Below are 17,386 nucleotides of genomic sequence, written 5' to 3' on the forward strand. Positions count from 1 at the left end.
GACTAACCCCCACCTATTCAGCCACTGTTTTGTTATTGAAAGCAAATATCTGGCACAGGCACAGTGGCCGTGTAGGTCAGAACGGGAGCTCTTCCCAGTCGCCATCCAGGTGAGCGGGACAGAGGGGAATACATCGAGATGTCTTTCCATCACTACTGCTGTCTAGGAAAAAAGCCAAAAACAAAGAAACCTCTGCAACGATGTAGAGATTCTGTCTGCATTGCTGAAGAGATGGAAGCATGACCCAAATTAAGGGTTGTTTTGCAAAGAAAAGTAGGCTGTTAATAGGAAGAGACTTGTTTCTGATGCAAAAAGAAATGCTTTTCTCACTCTCAAGTGTTTTAGGAGGCTGGCTGGAGGTGGTTTTGCAAGCAAGTGAAAAAGGACACCATACAGACACACTCCCGTGAGAAAAGACACCAACAAAATCAGCAGTCACCCACTGCCACCATCAGAGGAGAATGAACGTCAGGATGTGCCCACACGGCAACACACCAACCACCAAGTCTGAGTTTTCACAGGGCCATTCTGTGTGATGGTCTCAAAGCAGCCTGGAGGTTACAGCTGCTTAACCCTTCTAAGTTCTCTTATGATGTTTCCAGCTCACAGGAGAGAGGCGGTAAGTTCAACTGGCAGGACAGAAACATCTCACTAGCTCTGACTCAGGACAGTATCTGAGCTACATCAGACCTCCCTGCACATTGTAAGAGAAGCACTGGGGAGTTTAAATGCTCACCAAAGACATCAAGATGTTTTTTCTCCATCCTTATGTCTATCATTTTTGCATTATGGACAGAATCTTATCAACATGAAGCATGCTGCCAGCATGGCAAGAGCTTCTTTTTCCCTTTGTATATAAATTACAGAGATATAGATATAGATAGATATATATATATATAAATTACCTGGAAAATTAGGAGTTTGTGCAACTCAAATGTATTTTTAGAACTGAAGAAGCACCAGGAGCTTTAGTGCGATCGTAATTTCACTGCTCTTGGAAGCCCAGGAGACAAAAATACCCAGGTGGTATCACACCACACAGGCTCCCGGTATTTCAGAGCACTGATGTCTCCCTTCTGGCACACACGCCACAGCAGCAAAGCTACAGCATAACCTGACCCGCCAGCACATCTGATCCAGTGTCAGCACATGTTATCAAAACAGCAGCTCTCAGTACATAATCCGCAGCATTAAGACTATTCTACGACCACAGGGATATGGCAAAAAAATAATTGCACTGCTAGAATTCTCACCTACCAGGCCCTGTGCGACTGCAATCACATACTGCGCTCATGACAAACGCTACCAGGAAAGCTGGGGTAAAACAACATATTGCAAGAATATGGGAAATTGTAAATAAGATTTCCTTCAATTTTAAGAAATGGTCAAACTATTAAATCAATTCCTCAGCTATCTGCAATTTGGAACATTAAAAAAAAAAAAGGCACAGCAAGCTCCAGCTTACAGGACTATTGGTTATAGAAGAATAACCTGTCATTTGTTACTACATCCAGAGCACCACAGCAAAAGGCTCTTCCAATCACTGCCAAAGCTTTTGTAAAAAGATAAGAAACAGCATGCAAAGCCATGAAGCAAGTGCCAGTCTAGCCCTGTTTCTGCCCCCACCATTAAAATCCTACACCTACATTGGGTGTAGGATGGAGAAAAAGACTCCAAAAGAGCAGTCTTGAAATTCAGGGCCTGCTTTTCATTTCTTTATCACGTTTGTTTCATGCATTTGAGTATTTCTGAACCTAGAAGCCACAAGTTTGATAATGGTTTGGCAGGCAGAGGCCAAGTTAGGAGCAGCCTAGCAGCTTATTCAAAATGGCAAATTATGAAATTATGAGAGGGAAAGGAGAACAAGGCCCACAACAATGGTGCTCCCTCTTCTTTATTGCACATTCACAACAGGCAGTGCAGAAGCAACTGCACTTCAATGTATGCAATATATATGCAAGTTTCCTACCGTTCCTTGACACATTATAATCAGAATTCTAAAAGACTGAGCACTCCAACACTGCGGGCAAGACAGTCTTCTTGGCTAGGAACTTCCATGACAATATTTAACAGAGGACTTAAACTTGTGACTAACTTAAAAGCCTGAGTTTCACACAGCCTGTTGACCTCAACAGAACCAAACTGCAAATTCTCTGGAGGATGCAAGAAGAGGAAAACAAACAAAGACACTTTCCTAAGTTAAGGACAAACAAAAAAATATCCTTCAAGATCCTTAACAACTATCCTCACTGAACAAACAAATGCCAATTATTTACTTAAAACATAAAAACGCTAATTATTTACTTAAAACATACAAACACCAATTATTTACTTAAACCATACAAACCTTATTTGGAGGCTTTAGATCTAAAAAGTGAAAACCAGAGACGATTAAGAAACATTTGCCAAACTAATTTTCCTCGATCCACAAGATGTAACTGCAATATTCCACACATGGCACACACCCACGTTCCATCTATGTTCCAAATTGAAGGGGAAGGGAGGAAAAGGCAAAGCCATGGCTGTGGCTTAAGAAAACTAGTTTGAGAGGAAAAATTTAATTGTTAACCTCTTCAGTGCTGCTGAAACAAGGTGCACATAACCAGAGAAGCCAAGATTCTCATTCAGCAGCTATTTAAAAGGTTTCAGGGTGGCAAGTGCTCGCCGCTTCTGGGATAAGTAGGACTGTTATGACAACACAGCTGGCACGTTTGGTTTTGCAGAACTGCATATGTCAGGACACCAGAGCATCTCTATAACTACTGCTTGGTTTAAAAATGCTTTGCCCACGCTCCAAGGCAGCATCATGTGTTAGACATCCACTTTTAGCCCAAATTTACCCTGTTGTCCCTTCTGATTAACGGACCCAGGGACTGTCTTTGCTGTGCCATTTCTGACTGTCTCCTGTGTCCTGCCTGGCTCAGAGACATCTCAGGGCTGTGCCGGAGCTGGAAGCCCTGCTGTGCACCAGGGTGAGCAAACCTGCATGCAGAGCTCCTGTCTGCAGGGCCCGTGGCACACAGGGAGACTGGCAAAACAGGCCTGTGTGTCAGCACTGTCACGGCACGGAGCCCAAGCTGCGCAGCCAGCTCGCAGCAGGAGCAACACGTTATCCATCGCTGCACAGACTCCTGGTGTCTGCAAGCAGAGTCGGAGAGAGCTCGTGCTGGCACAGGAAAGGCCATGAAAATCTCTTCTGCATTATCATCTGGCTCAGGAGCCAAATCCAATATTTCCTGCTACAACCCAGTGTCTTCAGACTAATCAATCAGCTCTTTCAAGACATCCCCTCAGCCAGCTTTGACAAGATCCAATACTGTTGTCTGAGGTGGGAAGAACATGAGCAGGATCCATTTCGGCCAGCACAGACATTGTCTTACCAGACACAAGCTTTCAAGTCTGCAAATCTGCCCTCGTGCCTCCAGGAATGGCCAACAGCACAATAAGGCAGCAGAAGTTAACACTGATCAGACACCCGCACCCATCAACCAGTGCCCCTGGCTCCCACACCTTCCCCCACCCACACAACAAGCCCTGAGCCACGCAGGAGTTTCCTCCCAGTCCTCCCTCAGTCTGGCCTTGCCAAAAAAACACCAAAGAAGAGATTTATGAGCGCAGGAAAAAATTCTTCCTGCCAAAAAGTGATCAAAACAAATGGTATTTTACAAGCTTAAATTAAGTTCCTGCAAAAAATGGATGAGAAAAATTTTGCAAGGCTAGTTAATTACAACATGTAAAGCATTTAAGTGACATCTAAATCACATTTTACAACCTTGGATGAGAAAAGCAATCTTAGTCAGTGCACTCCCACCAAACAGCCTACGTCATCAAGCTCTTGCGATTTTCCGAGTTTTAGAATAAGCCAACCTGCACTGCAGTCCAGTTTGATGTCAAGTAGGTTGTACCTGTTCTTCCTCACTAGTAGAAGAGCAGATTTCCACACATACAGCAGGATGCTTTCCATCCAGGCACCTTTAAACAATTCACAACAGCTTGCATATCAGCGCACTGAAAATAACTGTCACACATGAGACACATTTTGCTTATCTGATCATCATCATGTAGATTATCTGTTCAGGCCTTCCTGAGTGCATAATCTTGTCAACGGACTGTTGGGTTTGTGGGCTTTTTATGTTAACTTTCAATTCTAAACCTCTGAAACAGACAACATCTCCATCTTCTACCCCTCCTGCTGCATCTGCCACACCCCTCTCCTCTTTATTTTTATTACCCTTCATAAACTTCTTCACCTATGGCTCAGATGTCCTTTAAGCAGCAGCGGTGAGAAGTTAAGAAATCTATACAATTCCACAACTATTCCCAAGGTTCTGAACAACAGCTGTCGCTTCATTCTGCTAATACTGAGTACTTGTCTACACTACAGAAAGTTTTATCGCATTAGCTATGCTGTCACATCCTCCTCCTGCACAACATGCAAACAGCTATTGCAAGACACAAGCACTTAAACCACCACCGCACAATCTGGCTAAAACGTGGAATGAGCTACACCCCATAGAAACCACCTTTAAATAACGCAGCTGCACCTACAGGAGTTATGTCAGCCTTGGCCTTACAGGTAAAATAGTCTTTGCCTTCACTGACAAAGTCACACCAGTATGATTTTTTAAACATGCTTGAGCCAGCAGAAAACCCAGGACTAGCAGTCAAGGCACTGGAGCAGCCTGCCTGCAGACCTGGGCACATACACAGTATTTACTTACATACAGGTTTCTTCATGCCCTAAAACATCCTTACTTGATTTGTTCCATCAACAACTCTGCAAATCACGTTCTCTTCACTGTTGCTGGGGAGTGGATTTTTCCACACTTGGTTCCTCTGCAAACAGTGCTCTGGATGATGGTTTTGTCAGAGCAAAAGTCCCATCTTGCACTTGCCTAACCAGAGCAGCCCATTTGTAGTGAACACAGGGATTCATTTCTCGCAGGCGTAACCGCTTACGATATGAGAAAGGCCCATTAGTCTTAATGTTTTCCTCCCCTTCCCTACCCACCCCCCACCCCCCCCAAAAAAAAAGTCAGTATCTTATCCTAAATTCTTGAAAAGTTAAAAGATGCCATAATTAAGCCATAAGAACACAAGATAAATCATTAGCAGAACACAGATGAGAACCCATGAGTGCTAATGTTGCTTGTTCTGTAATGTCCAACTACAGGACTGAAAAATTGGTGGGGAATAATGGTGCCATAGGCTGTACTGAAATCAGAGGGAAAAGAGCAGCAATGCGTTCTGTGCAATGTATCCACGCCTCTCCCTTCCTGCATTAAAAAACAAACAAACAAACAAAAAAACAAAGCCAGGAAATATACCCATTTCCCCCTCCATTCCCAAATACACTTCTCTCCCAAGTTAAGAACAAATTCACAAGTAAAAAAAAAATATATATATATAAGACAATTTGGTTTCTTAATATGGCCCTGTTTATTTTGGAGCATTACCGCTTTGCTTTTACAAGTTCTTCACTTGAAACACCAGAGCAAGAAATGCCCTTTTGTTAAGAAATAAGAGCAAAGATCCTCACAGAATGTCCCAGTAGCTGAGGCTCAAAGAAACATTACCAAATATCACGAAACGTCTTGCGAAATCCCCTGAGGCACTGTTCTTTCAACCCTGTCTAACCTATCCCGAAAGCTTTCATTTTGTCAATTTTTATTTTACACACACGCCCGTTGTATCATCAAACGCCAAGAAGCTCCACAGACACCTCAAGTTACTTGCACACATTGGTAAGACCAAAACCAAACCCATCCCCTCCAGTTTCCTCACCTGGCTGCTCCTCCCAACACATTCTAAGCCAGATGCACAACAAAGCCAATTTTCCTCAATTCAGGAGAGACAAGGAATAAGGTGGTTTTTTTAAGCTATTCAGAAGGCAGCTACTGCATAATGCAGCCTATTTAAAGAGACTTTGCTAAAGTCAAATTTAATAATTTAGGAGATTTAAGAGAAGTACACATTCAAAAAAACCCCCACATAGCCTAGACACTGTGTGCCTTTTAGCTGCTGTCTCTGATTCACGAGAGCAGGCTTGATGTCGCAAGGACAAAGGTTTTTATCTTTTGAGAACATTTATCTGAAGATAATGAGAAATTAGAATTCCAATTCACTTAAACGTCAACTATTGAAGTTTAGCTTTCAGGCAGTATTAAAAAAAAAACTACTCACACGTCAGTAAAATTGTTACCTTGGAACATTGAAATAAATAGCACTGCTAAGCAAAAAATAAAAAATAAATGTTGGAATTGTACTGGGTTGAACTTTGTAGATTCAACAACTCGGATGCTCGCCAGCAGACCTTTTCATTTTGCAGAATCTACTGAGAGAAGCACCGTGACATGACAGACAGCACGTTGCCCTTGGGGAGAGGGACATTTGAGACCCTGTTCTGCCAGGAGATTGCTGAGAAATCCCGTAGAGAAATCCTAACTCCTTTCTTGTGCTTTAACTTCTGCAGAGTGGCATTTTAGTACATGCCAAGGGCAGAAACAGCAGCAGCCAAACCCCATTCCAACCCACAAACAACAAGAAAAAGGGATCTACCACTTTCTGTCTACAGGAACTCTTCTTAAGAACGTCCTTGTCAGTCACTACAGCCCAGGTTGGCATTTCATTTTAAGTTGCAGAAGCCCTAATCTTTCTTCACTTGCCAACAAAGCACCCTTCCAACGTGCTAGTATTTCCAAACCAAGATCCAATACCCCACTGTAAACACAGCAGAAATCATTACCCAAAGCTTCAAAAAAATCAGGATTCTACCCTGATGTTTTAATAATATTTTGTAGCACGAATATATATATACCTCAATCCCATATGACTGAGATAGTCACCAATTTCATCACAACCACCGGCATTTCTTCCCCTCCTGTTTTTGTTACGCTGTTATCAAACACGTGGCAATGACCTTGCCTCCCAGCAAGCTTCTCCCAGTTGCTCTACACAAATATCCGCTCATCAAACTGTTCAAGGGGCTGTGTTTGTCAGGCTGAGCAGAACACACTTGGGTGGTTCACTCTCTTTTTAAAAACTATCAACTCCTCATGTGTCAGATGGCAAGTTTAATTTAGTAGGCCAGGAAATCACTCAGTCTTGGAAAATCACTGCAGTATGGTATATATCTAACTCAGCAAGTCCATCTGATACACAGGGCTGTTAATGCCACCGATCAGTCTCATCCTTGGATACCTCTTGCCAGCAGCTGTGTCTACAGTAACAACTAAAGCATATGTGACCTTTTAATTCTCTTATTTCTTCCCAGCAACAGACTAGAATGTTTCCTCCTTTACTGAGGATTCGCTACAAGATCATCAACCCAATCAGCTGAACAGCAGTGAGTGGAATAATCACAGTCTGCATCTCCAGAATCAGAATAAGAGGCAAGTAGGAGCTTTTTCATGTTCTGGTTGTGCTGCCACATGTATGGTAGAATATAAAGATTGGGACTGCTAACAGGGCAGTTTCTGTGTGCCAGTCAATTAATATCCAATGTCATTATGGATCTGTATGTGGGCAATGCAGGCATCTGTCTGCTAGACACTTTTTGCAAAAGCCATAGGGGCCATTAAAAGGCATAAAATAAATATACATATATATATATATATATATATCTCATGGAAAAAATAAACAAACATGAACACCTAACATGTGAAATGCTCCAAAGAGACCCTGCAGACTCAGTGACAACTGAAATACACAACAGGCACACAAAGTTGTCAATGAAAATACACGTAAAAGCTCATGCCATGGGATTTCAAGCACTTGGCTTAAATGCAGCCAGGAGTATCTGAAAAATTTAAATAGATCTTTTTAAATTTTCAGCCATCTCACACAAGTGAGAGGAAAGGAAGACAGAAACATGGCTTATAAAGCAGCTGATCAGAGAGAGCTCCGTTTTACTATGGCATCAGACACCTTTCCAAAGAACATTAAAGACTATTTATAGATGCTGTCAATGTCCTCCAACTCGCCAAGGGAACATAGTTTCTTTGAGCTCTCCCAATGCAAGAGACGCTCTCAGTAATGAAAGGCTGGGATGCAATAATCCACATCCACAACCATCCTAAAGGTCTAGGAATTGAATAACTCTACACAAAAAATGTAGAGCACTCTGGCTCTGACCCAGCAAAGCACTTAAGCATTCAACTGTTTTCCTTTTGACTTCAGAGGGACAGTTTACATACCTAGAGCTAGTACATGTCACAGGGCTTTGCTGGCTCATGATCAGATAGCTCAAAAAAACATACGAGCCCACCCAGAGTTCAGCTTTACCTTGCAAAACACAGTCTCTCCTTGACCATCTCCTTACACAAAACAAAAACAGGAACAGGAGTGGGACACTGACTTGGCCAAAGCATGTCAAGCTGACATATATTTTCCAGCTGCAAATGATTTCTTTTCATTGAAGAGAGGGTGCATACTGAACAGGGGAAGACAAAAAGGAAGAAGTCTGCAGGCAGTAGCCACTTTAACACTGTATCACACAAGAAGCCATCACTGCCTGGGGGCAACTCACCCTCTGAAGGTCTGCTCGTCTCAACTGGACCTGGGACAAGCCCTCCCCTAGTGACACCTCTATGGGGACACAGCATGTCCCACCTCTGCGGAGGGGATGGAGGATGCTTTGAAGGAACGGTACCTATTGCTTAGCTAACATCAGCAACCCAGTTCTCATCTCTGATGCAAAGGACTGGCGCTGGTACTTATCTGGGGAGGTTTATTTTGCTTCATTATTAGTGATGGCTTATGCAAAATATTCCATAACAAGTCCTTCCTATACCACCTGCTGAAAAGTAGCTGCGAGAACACAGGCAAGGCACCGTGCATTAGTATAGCGATCCATTCATCTATCACAGCACGAGGAGGAATCCTCCCACAAACACACACAGAGGGGTGCTGGCTTCTGATGCTTTGACTATTCTTGCTGTATTAAAGTTTAATTACTTTTTAACTTAGATATTTACACAGAACATAAACTGTTCAGAAGGATAACTGTCAACCAGCCAAGATCTCTTTGGCAGGACTTTAGGATCACATTTTACTCTTCTGGTGATGACAGCTCTGGTACAGAATTGCTACAGTTCTGTAAAATTATGTCCATATATGTTTGATCCCTTTTGGGAGACTGCCAAAGCACCCAAGATTAATTAGCAACTTACCTAAAATACACTCTCTATTAGATCTTAAAGGGTTCCTCATCACAGACTGCTTTATAAAAACAGATTTTGAAATATTACTGAATCTATATGACATAAGATGACATTTTGAACTGTCTCAGTGCCCATTCTCATCTCCACACTAAGTAAAATTACTTTTATTAGTTCCATGACAGCTCTGCACTTACATCAGCTTTGCAGAGCTCTAGCCAAATCATAGAAAATCAACTCACTTGGCAGACAAATATAGCATCATTATGCTCCCAGCTACTGCAGCATCCTCTATCAACATAGCTTTAAATGTAAATAAGAAGACAGGGATGTATCCAAACTGATGTGCAACCACAGTGTAGAAACAACTGCAAAGTAATTGTATTGAAATGTACACTCCTATTGCCTTTCCCAAAGGAAAAGAACCAGGAACAGGTGTGGAATCATTTGCCTAAACCTTAGGAAAAAGTTACAGACTAGAAGTGGTCTAAGTGTCTGCCAGTACAAGTGAGGTGGGGGCAACCCCTTACTCCTGGTAACAGTGGATATTTCATTTACTAATCGTCCTTTCCAAACTGGCTCCAGTACCACCGGTCAACAAGCTGGATTTGTCAGAGGAAAGAGAATGCTGTTCCAGTCCAGGCTTCCAGAGAGGCTGTGCTTCAGCGTGTTTCCAGTTCAGAGCTGGCACTTGGAATATGCACTTGCCTACAGAAGCCTGGATCAGCAGTGAGCCTGGGTACCGCAGTGAAAACAGCCACAAATCTTCCCTCTTCACCTCATCCTTAGACTAACAAAGTTGTTAAGGCAGAAGCATTAGTTCACAGATTTATCCAGTCTTCTGGCAGCCCCAGGATGCAGGAAAATGGGTCAAGGGACACTGCAGTAAGAACCTCATCATAATTAGCAATGCACCACAGAGGGGTTTGTGCCGTAACAACATCAGAGGGACAGCCCAGGACCACACAACTACAAAACGCGATGTTACTGTAGCTATGCTCATCATACTGATGCTGTTAAAAATAAACCCAGGAAGACATTCCTCACCTAAGGCTCAGGAGGGTTCTGGTATGTAGCTGAGTCATGCGAAAAACATTAAATTAAACACATCTTGATCCCTGGTTTACACTCCATCAGCACAAGCCAAAAAACCAAGCCTTTTGTGCATATTGAAAAAGCAACACTGCACCCACTGAAACAAGGCACAAGGAAATAATTTGAAGGTCAAGGTCTCCTGGAAAACAATTGCAGTAGTAAGGTCAAACTGCATTAAGAAAGGAGGAAGCAAGAACAAACTCACACACATTTTTTTTCTAAAGAGAATTTGAGAGAATCTGCTTAGTGCTTGTGGAAGACAGACAGACAGCAACATCCTTAGTCAACAAAAGAGCACAAGCCTACCCCACCTGTTAGCACCACACACATTCTGCCTGGCTAATGGCAAGACTTCGCACTGCCAACGGGATCACCTGTGCCAGACAATTCATTACCACCAGGTCAACTCAAAAGTGTAACACAAGCTCCCTTTTTGATGCCTTGTCATTTTCCCATACCAGTCTTATCATTGAAGGCTGTATCCCTAGCTGGCATTTGTACCTAAGCAACTTAAAACACCTGTATGCATGCAGGTACAGGATTATAGAAGCGTTAGCTACACTTTACTAAGCATAACCACCTTCTCAGTAAGAGAAAGTTATCAAATCTGCCTATATATACAAAAAGATTGTGATGTGTGCACTGGTCCCATTTTCCTGCCACTGAAGACATTTCTGCTGGCCGTTACAGCAAGTGCAACATCACGGATTTTCAGGACCTCAATCCTCAGGACTGCATCCAACAAGCTGGATTAGACTACCTCAAAAATTTCATTCTTTACCATCTTCTTTCTTTTTTACTTTAACTTGTAGCACTTCTCACACACTAAAGGTCCTTTTGAAAAGCTTCGTAGTACCTGTTTGCAATCTAGTGATTTAATCCAATTTCTATCCACTTCTTTCTACAGTAGACAACAGTGCAAGAACACATCACAGGCATGAGAAGACAGTGCAGCTTTAAGTTATATATTGGTTTAAATTATACATATGGGAAAGCAAGGATCAAAAAGAGTTTAGGAAGAAGATCCTGACTGCTACTGTAACAGAAAAAACAAAACAAAACAAACCCCACAAACTACAGCAAACCCCACCAGATTTCTCAGTTCAACAAATGAAAGATATCCAACCATCAGTGTGTTCATTTTTCTAAAGGCCTGAAGCATTTTAATTTGCACACAAGGCCCCTTTGGGACAGTAAATCGTCTTCAGCTCCACACTTCAAGAAATGCAGTTTGAGAAACAGGCCAGGCAACAGGTAACACGGAGCATTCAAAGCACCAGCTCCCAGAGTCACAGCACATTTGAACCGGCAGAAGATGATTCATAGCGTTCTGCAGCCAGTATGGTCTCACAAAAAGTGAGAAATCCAGCTCAGATGCAGCAACTGTTTGAAACAAGGTGTTTTTGCAGATCCACTGTCACAGATCTTCATCTGGATACTTCTGATGTACAGGTTTAAATGTGAATTTAAGTGAATTCAAGGTGGCTTGACAACACCCTTTTCCTGGTCAAGCATCCCTTTCCCTTCCTTCCCCTACTCACAAATGGCACCAGTCTCTCCAGCTCTTTCCTCTTCCAGGGAAACTGCTGTATTAGTGTCTCCTGCAGGCATCCATGCTCCAGGAGAGAAACATCAGAGCAACAGGACTTGTCCACTTCTACAAGCTTCAGTTTCAAGTTCAGTCTCAGTAAGACTACTGCAAATTCATCTTTCCAGTTTAAAACCTTTTATACAAGTTGAGCTTACTGCTAGGAAAACCTACCAAGCCAACCACTGTGAGCCAGGTTTAAAACTGCCTTAAGAGCTCTCACCCCCCAAGGTGCTGTTCATTTTATCTCACAAATTACTTCAGTACGAAGGTGAACAACTTCACTGCTGCTTTAGGCGTGTAAGAACAGTGTCAGAAGAAAAGGGCTGACGATGTCAGTCACACTAGCCAAAGTTTTTGTTCTAAAGCTTGCCTTTTTTTTCTGCTAAGCTTTGCATCAAGATGCACTCTCTGACACACCTGCCTTTGGATATCGCTGAAAGACCCTTTCTACAGCAGCAATTCCACAGGCCAAAGAAAAGCACCTCCCAGAAAGACACATAAACACCCATCTGACAGCTACAAACACCTTTGTCTTCACAAACAACACTGCTGTTGAGGGTTCCAAGTTTTAGAGGTGAGCAACTGAGGGAGACAGGATGCACAGAAATGCTGCAGCGATGCAAGACTCAGTAGCCCGGGTCACCAACTACCACTTTGCAAGGGCCTCCCCCAGACTAGCTGGACCAGCAGAAAGCAGCTCTGCTGGATCAGGGCCCCGGGGGTTCGCTCCCAGGCCAACACAATGGACCAGCCCGGAGCCGTGAGCTCCACCTGCCCGTGCAGGGCACGGCTCTCCCCACCCAGCACAGCCCCGAGGACTCCATGCCAAAGGGATCTGCAGAGCCGAGAAGTCAAAATCACCATGGGATTAGCTGTTCACACAGATGCAGCAGGCAGAGCCAGAACGATCAGCAGTAACAACAGGAGTGTTAGAAGGGGAATTAAGGCTCATGTCTCTGGGATAAATGAGTTCAATGACTAGCGGCCAATATTCAGGGGCTGAAAATAGCAGACTACCCACTTGTGGCTCAACCATCAGGGATGGCTAAAGTCAGGGTATCAGGAGACCTTTGGTGTCTTCAGTACTCAGAGTTAGGAGAGGCCTTTTGGCAGATGAGCCCCTGCACCTCACCCACCCCAGGCACTGCCAGAAGCTGCAGAGGCTCCAGAGGAGTTAGTTATCCCCCTGCTTTACCCACGACATCACTTTGGCACGCATACCCATCTAGCTTGCCCACTACCATACCCCCTAGGATACCATCAAAGCACTTTTGCATTGCAAATCAGTGGGAAAATTTAATTGAAAACCTGGCAAATTAGACATTTGATGAGGGGAATCCAGAATTCCTGAAAAGGAAGCAGTCTGCAAAAAATGTAAAGGTGCAACTCCAAGCTCCCCAGGCTGTACATAGCTTACTCTCCATGTTGCCTCTGTTTAAACAGTGGTATATCCATGTTCTCTATCCAGTCTCCCACACACAGCGTACTGCACATCCTCCCCTGCTCCTCCCGCCCACAGACAAACAGGCTCTGGAAAACAAAGCTTGAGCAGATAATTGTAGAAGCCCTGAAAGAAGGACAATGCTATTCCTTGTGGGGAAGCAAAGACACCCACATAAATGAAGCTGTCTGCTTGGGTGCTGTTCTTGGTCTCTTGAGGACAGGATCAAGTATGTGCCTTATAATTAATTTGTTTGTTATTTGTGTAACACGTCCTTATTTCTACCCACTGAAATTACTAATAGCTTAATTCACTCACTCTTTTTTTTTGTGCTTGTTTAAATAAGAGCCATTCCGGCTGGGTAAAAGAGCCTGAAATGCAATTTACACTGACAATGTAAAGCAGCCTTACCTTAAGCACATACTTAGCCCTTCACTTTCCCTCCAATGATAAGAAACAATAAAACAGCTATTTACGAAACAGAATGGTCAATCTAGGATGTACTTCTGCAGCGGACAGATGCAGGTTACAGCTAGGGGGTGGGAAAGTTAGAGACACAGTGCTACTGGCCTAAAGGGTTTTGGTTATTAACTGCGTGGAAGGCCCACCCACTGCAGTGAAAATCCAGACAGGCTTCATTCCCTGCTCATGCGACACTGAGCTGTGCAGTCACCCTGCAATGTTTTATTGATAAGGCTCCACTAATTTTGTGTTAGTCAGGCACATGCAATCAACCATCAAAAATCAGATCTATAGTACAGGTGGTTTTAAACCAGACACAGAAGCACGTGGCCTAGAAAATGCAGGACAGCTGGCAAGGCACGGAACAGACTCAAGACACTAACCCTGAGCTAGCGTTAGGAGGCAAGGATTACAGCACACTCCATTCATACCAAGGAACATCTTACCAATAAGAAAGTAATCAAGCAAGAAGTGACTGAAGGCAACTCCTAAAGCAAGCAGGTCTCGACCCTGAAAGCTGCAGGCATTTTTTAAAGGAGATGCTACCAAAGAACCCCCGTGACTGTGAATATATAAGCTGCTTCCAAAACTTCAGTTGCACACCTGAAGCAGTAAGGAAGTACTTGCAAAAGCTCTCCCCCCAAGAAGCCCATTTCTCAAAACTGGGTAGCCTTAAAAGCAGCAATAAGCATATTAAGCATCATCTGAGCTGCCATGATTAACTGACTTCTCCAATTGACAATTTGATACAGCTTTGTTTGTTTGCTTTCCTTCTTACCTGCTGATGTTGTCTGGCTCCTGCTGTGATAGACTTGACGAGAGTACCTACTAATGGCTTACACATGATCTGTAACAAAGAAAGACCGGGTCTCTTATTAGTGGTTTCTGACAGACAGGTTCGTTTTTCAAGCAAAACAGTCTATATTTTACACAGCTTCTTGAGTGAGAAGAAAATGCCACAAGAAAGAAAAGTGCCCAGAGATCAGCAACAGCTTATTTGAAAAATAACAGCTTTGCTCACATCAGCCCTGAGTGAAATCTTGATCACAAGGAAATCAGCAGCAAAACTCTTACATTGGAAAAACTGGGTAAAGATTTCATCGCTGGTGTTCTGCCTGGATCTTGATTTAAATCTGCATCTGCCTGATACTTTCTGTAGGCAGCTCAGTTCACGCAGAGCAACAGTCCCAGAGGCAAAGAAAATGCTGAGTTAGACCGGAAAACGTCAGAGCTTGGGGAAAGATCTGAACCCACATACTAAAGGGACCAAAAACAAGTGTGTCAGGAGAAAAGCCTCCCTGGAAACAGGTTACCCTAAAGTTCTGGCCTAATCCATCAATTTCTGCTTATGGGCAAAATATTTCCAAATTGAGGGGCACACAGAATCCAGACACAAGAAATGAGAAAGCAATTGAACTGCAAATACCTTACTGGCATATCTTTAATGTCGTCTGTCAGGCACTGGAAGGCCTGGCCCTAACAAAGCATGGACAGCAGTTCGCTGCGCAGTTCACTGACATATTGTGCAGATAGCTATTCCAACCACAGCACCTGAAATGGCTTCTTTTGGGGGTAAGAAGACTACTGAAAAAACAGATAGCTCTAGCAAGTGGGCAAAGCCCAGCTTTCAACAGGCCAATATCTGTGTATATCATTACCTTTCTTTTTAAAAAAGGATGAGCTTAAAGACTTTAAAAGGTTTTTCTGCAAGGAACAGTCACATGGAATCCACAGGCTTTAGAAACCTGCAGATGAGATCTTACATTTGCTGCCTGTGTAGGCAGCACACAACCCTTCTCTTCCCCCTACTTCACTAACTTATGTAGGTGGCATCGTGGGCTGGTGTCCTAAGAAACCTGGCACGCAAAAGAACTCTCTCCTGCATGGGTTCCCTCAGAATCTGAAAACATCTTCCCCCAGTTACACAAGCCTATGTCTCCTCCCACCCTCCTGTCAGACATTAGATCTAAAAGGTTGAAGCACTTGTGAAAGCGCTTCTAGCAACTGTCTCTCCCTCACTCGGACCTAAAAATGCCTAAAGAACTGTGTGACATCCATACCCAAGGCCTGTTTCTTAAAAACTGGCTGTCCTCATAGTGCAGACCAGCTCCAGGCACAGGTCAAGTTTGCAGGAAATACCTCAAACATTTCAGACACTGACACTGTCTGAACATCCAGCTTGCAGGTTAGATTCCAGTTAGACTCTGTGCTCTACAGTCTGCTTGGAAGAAAATTGATAAAACTAAGCATGCAGTCAGAGCAAAGCTGGACAGGAGCTACATTAACTGTTTAAACAAGTTGACCCCTTCGGCCTTTGTACAAACTTTGTTCATCCACATTATCTTGAATACTGGTAAAAAAATAGAGCTTCTTAGGCTATGCTTTAAAGAGCAGCTTTCTGTTCATCTCCGTTTTCCATACAGTATCCCAATCCAAATCACAAACGAGATCCTGGCCTTCTGCAGCACCAAACATGCAGTATTAAGAGTCTGAGCAGGTGAACATCCTAGGAAACGGCAGTTTTAAAAGCCAGCAATGAAGTGGAGAAGCTTCCCTACTTTCCATAGAATTACAACCGTACTTTGGAACCACCACAAGACAACATACCATCGTCAGCAACACTTACCGGGAAGCGGCTGAAGAGATCTTGGAACATGGAGCTTGTAAGAGCGCTGTTCCGTTTAGTCAAGAATTGTGTCAGTGCTTGCTGATATATTACAGTCACCCTCTCCATATCTAAACAACCTGTGCTCAAAAGCTATAGGGAAAAAGCAGAACAAAAAATTTCCAGTGAAATGCAAGGATGAATCACTAGCAAAGAAGTAATTAATTTCTGTACATATTTTGAGAGGTTCAGAGCCAAATATCAGGCTAGCTGGTGAAACACTGCTTCCTAGGTTTCTGTGGAGATGACTGGACTGGGCTGCCCAATGTATAGGGGCACCGCATTCAGAAACCTGTGAAATTCAGTAGAGACATAGGTAAAAGAGAACCAGACAGCAAGGATCCCAAAGTAACAGACACTTACAGCACAACTAGATGAAAGGTCTCCCTGCAAACAACTACCACGGAAATCAGGGCTGTTCCACACTCTTTTCACCCTGAGATAACTCAGCCCAAACCTGAGAGAGACAGGACTTCACCCTCATCCACCAGTGTCCTGTGCCTCCCTGCTCCTCAACACCCTCCCAAAAAGAAAGCAAGCACGACTGCAAAGAGGTTAATGGAAAAAATAGCAAATTGCCCAAGAGAGCAGCATAAATATACATCAGGCTTCTTAGACAAGTAACCTGGATCCACTGTACACCAGCAGCCCCTGGTGGCTATGGGCAAGCAGGCACTGCAAAGGCAGGAAGATGAGGGCAAAGGGGACATGTGATGGCTTTACAGAAAATAAATCATGTAGACAGGTATCTGCAGGCAGCAGGAACACTGAGACAGAATAAGCAAGGTCCACTCAGCAAAACAGGGTAATGCAACTTCACTGGCAATAAACACTGCCTCAAGAGCAGCCTGCTGTCCTACCTGAGAAGCCTGCGGGATGGTGCTGCTCTGTTTCTCTAGTAGAGGGGTAGGAGCTGATGACTTATCAGACATGTTTCCTTTCAATACTTTGAGCAGGTATAATGAGGCACTAAA

The 17,386-nt window shown here is 43.5% G+C and overlaps 1 protein-coding gene across 1 annotated transcript in view; it reads right to left on the reverse strand.

Annotated features, from left to right (window-relative positions):
- MYBBP1A (MYB binding protein 1a) overlaps positions 1–17,386 on the reverse strand; it is a 53,023-nt gene that overhangs the window by 18,018 nt on the left and 17,619 nt on the right. Inside the window, 3 exon segments of the mRNA XM_065036487.1 lie at positions 14,526–14,594; positions 16,374–16,505; positions 17,273–17,381. Coding sequence (XP_064892559.1) covers positions 14,526–14,594; positions 16,374–16,505; positions 17,273–17,381 — 310 coding nt within the window.

The sequence above is a fragment of the Columba livia genome, chromosome 20 (assembly GCF_036013475.1).
Source record: "Columba livia isolate bColLiv1 breed racing homer chromosome 20, bColLiv1.pat.W.v2, whole genome shotgun sequence".
Classification (NCBI taxonomy): domain Eukaryota; kingdom Metazoa; phylum Chordata; class Aves; order Columbiformes; family Columbidae; genus Columba; species Columba livia.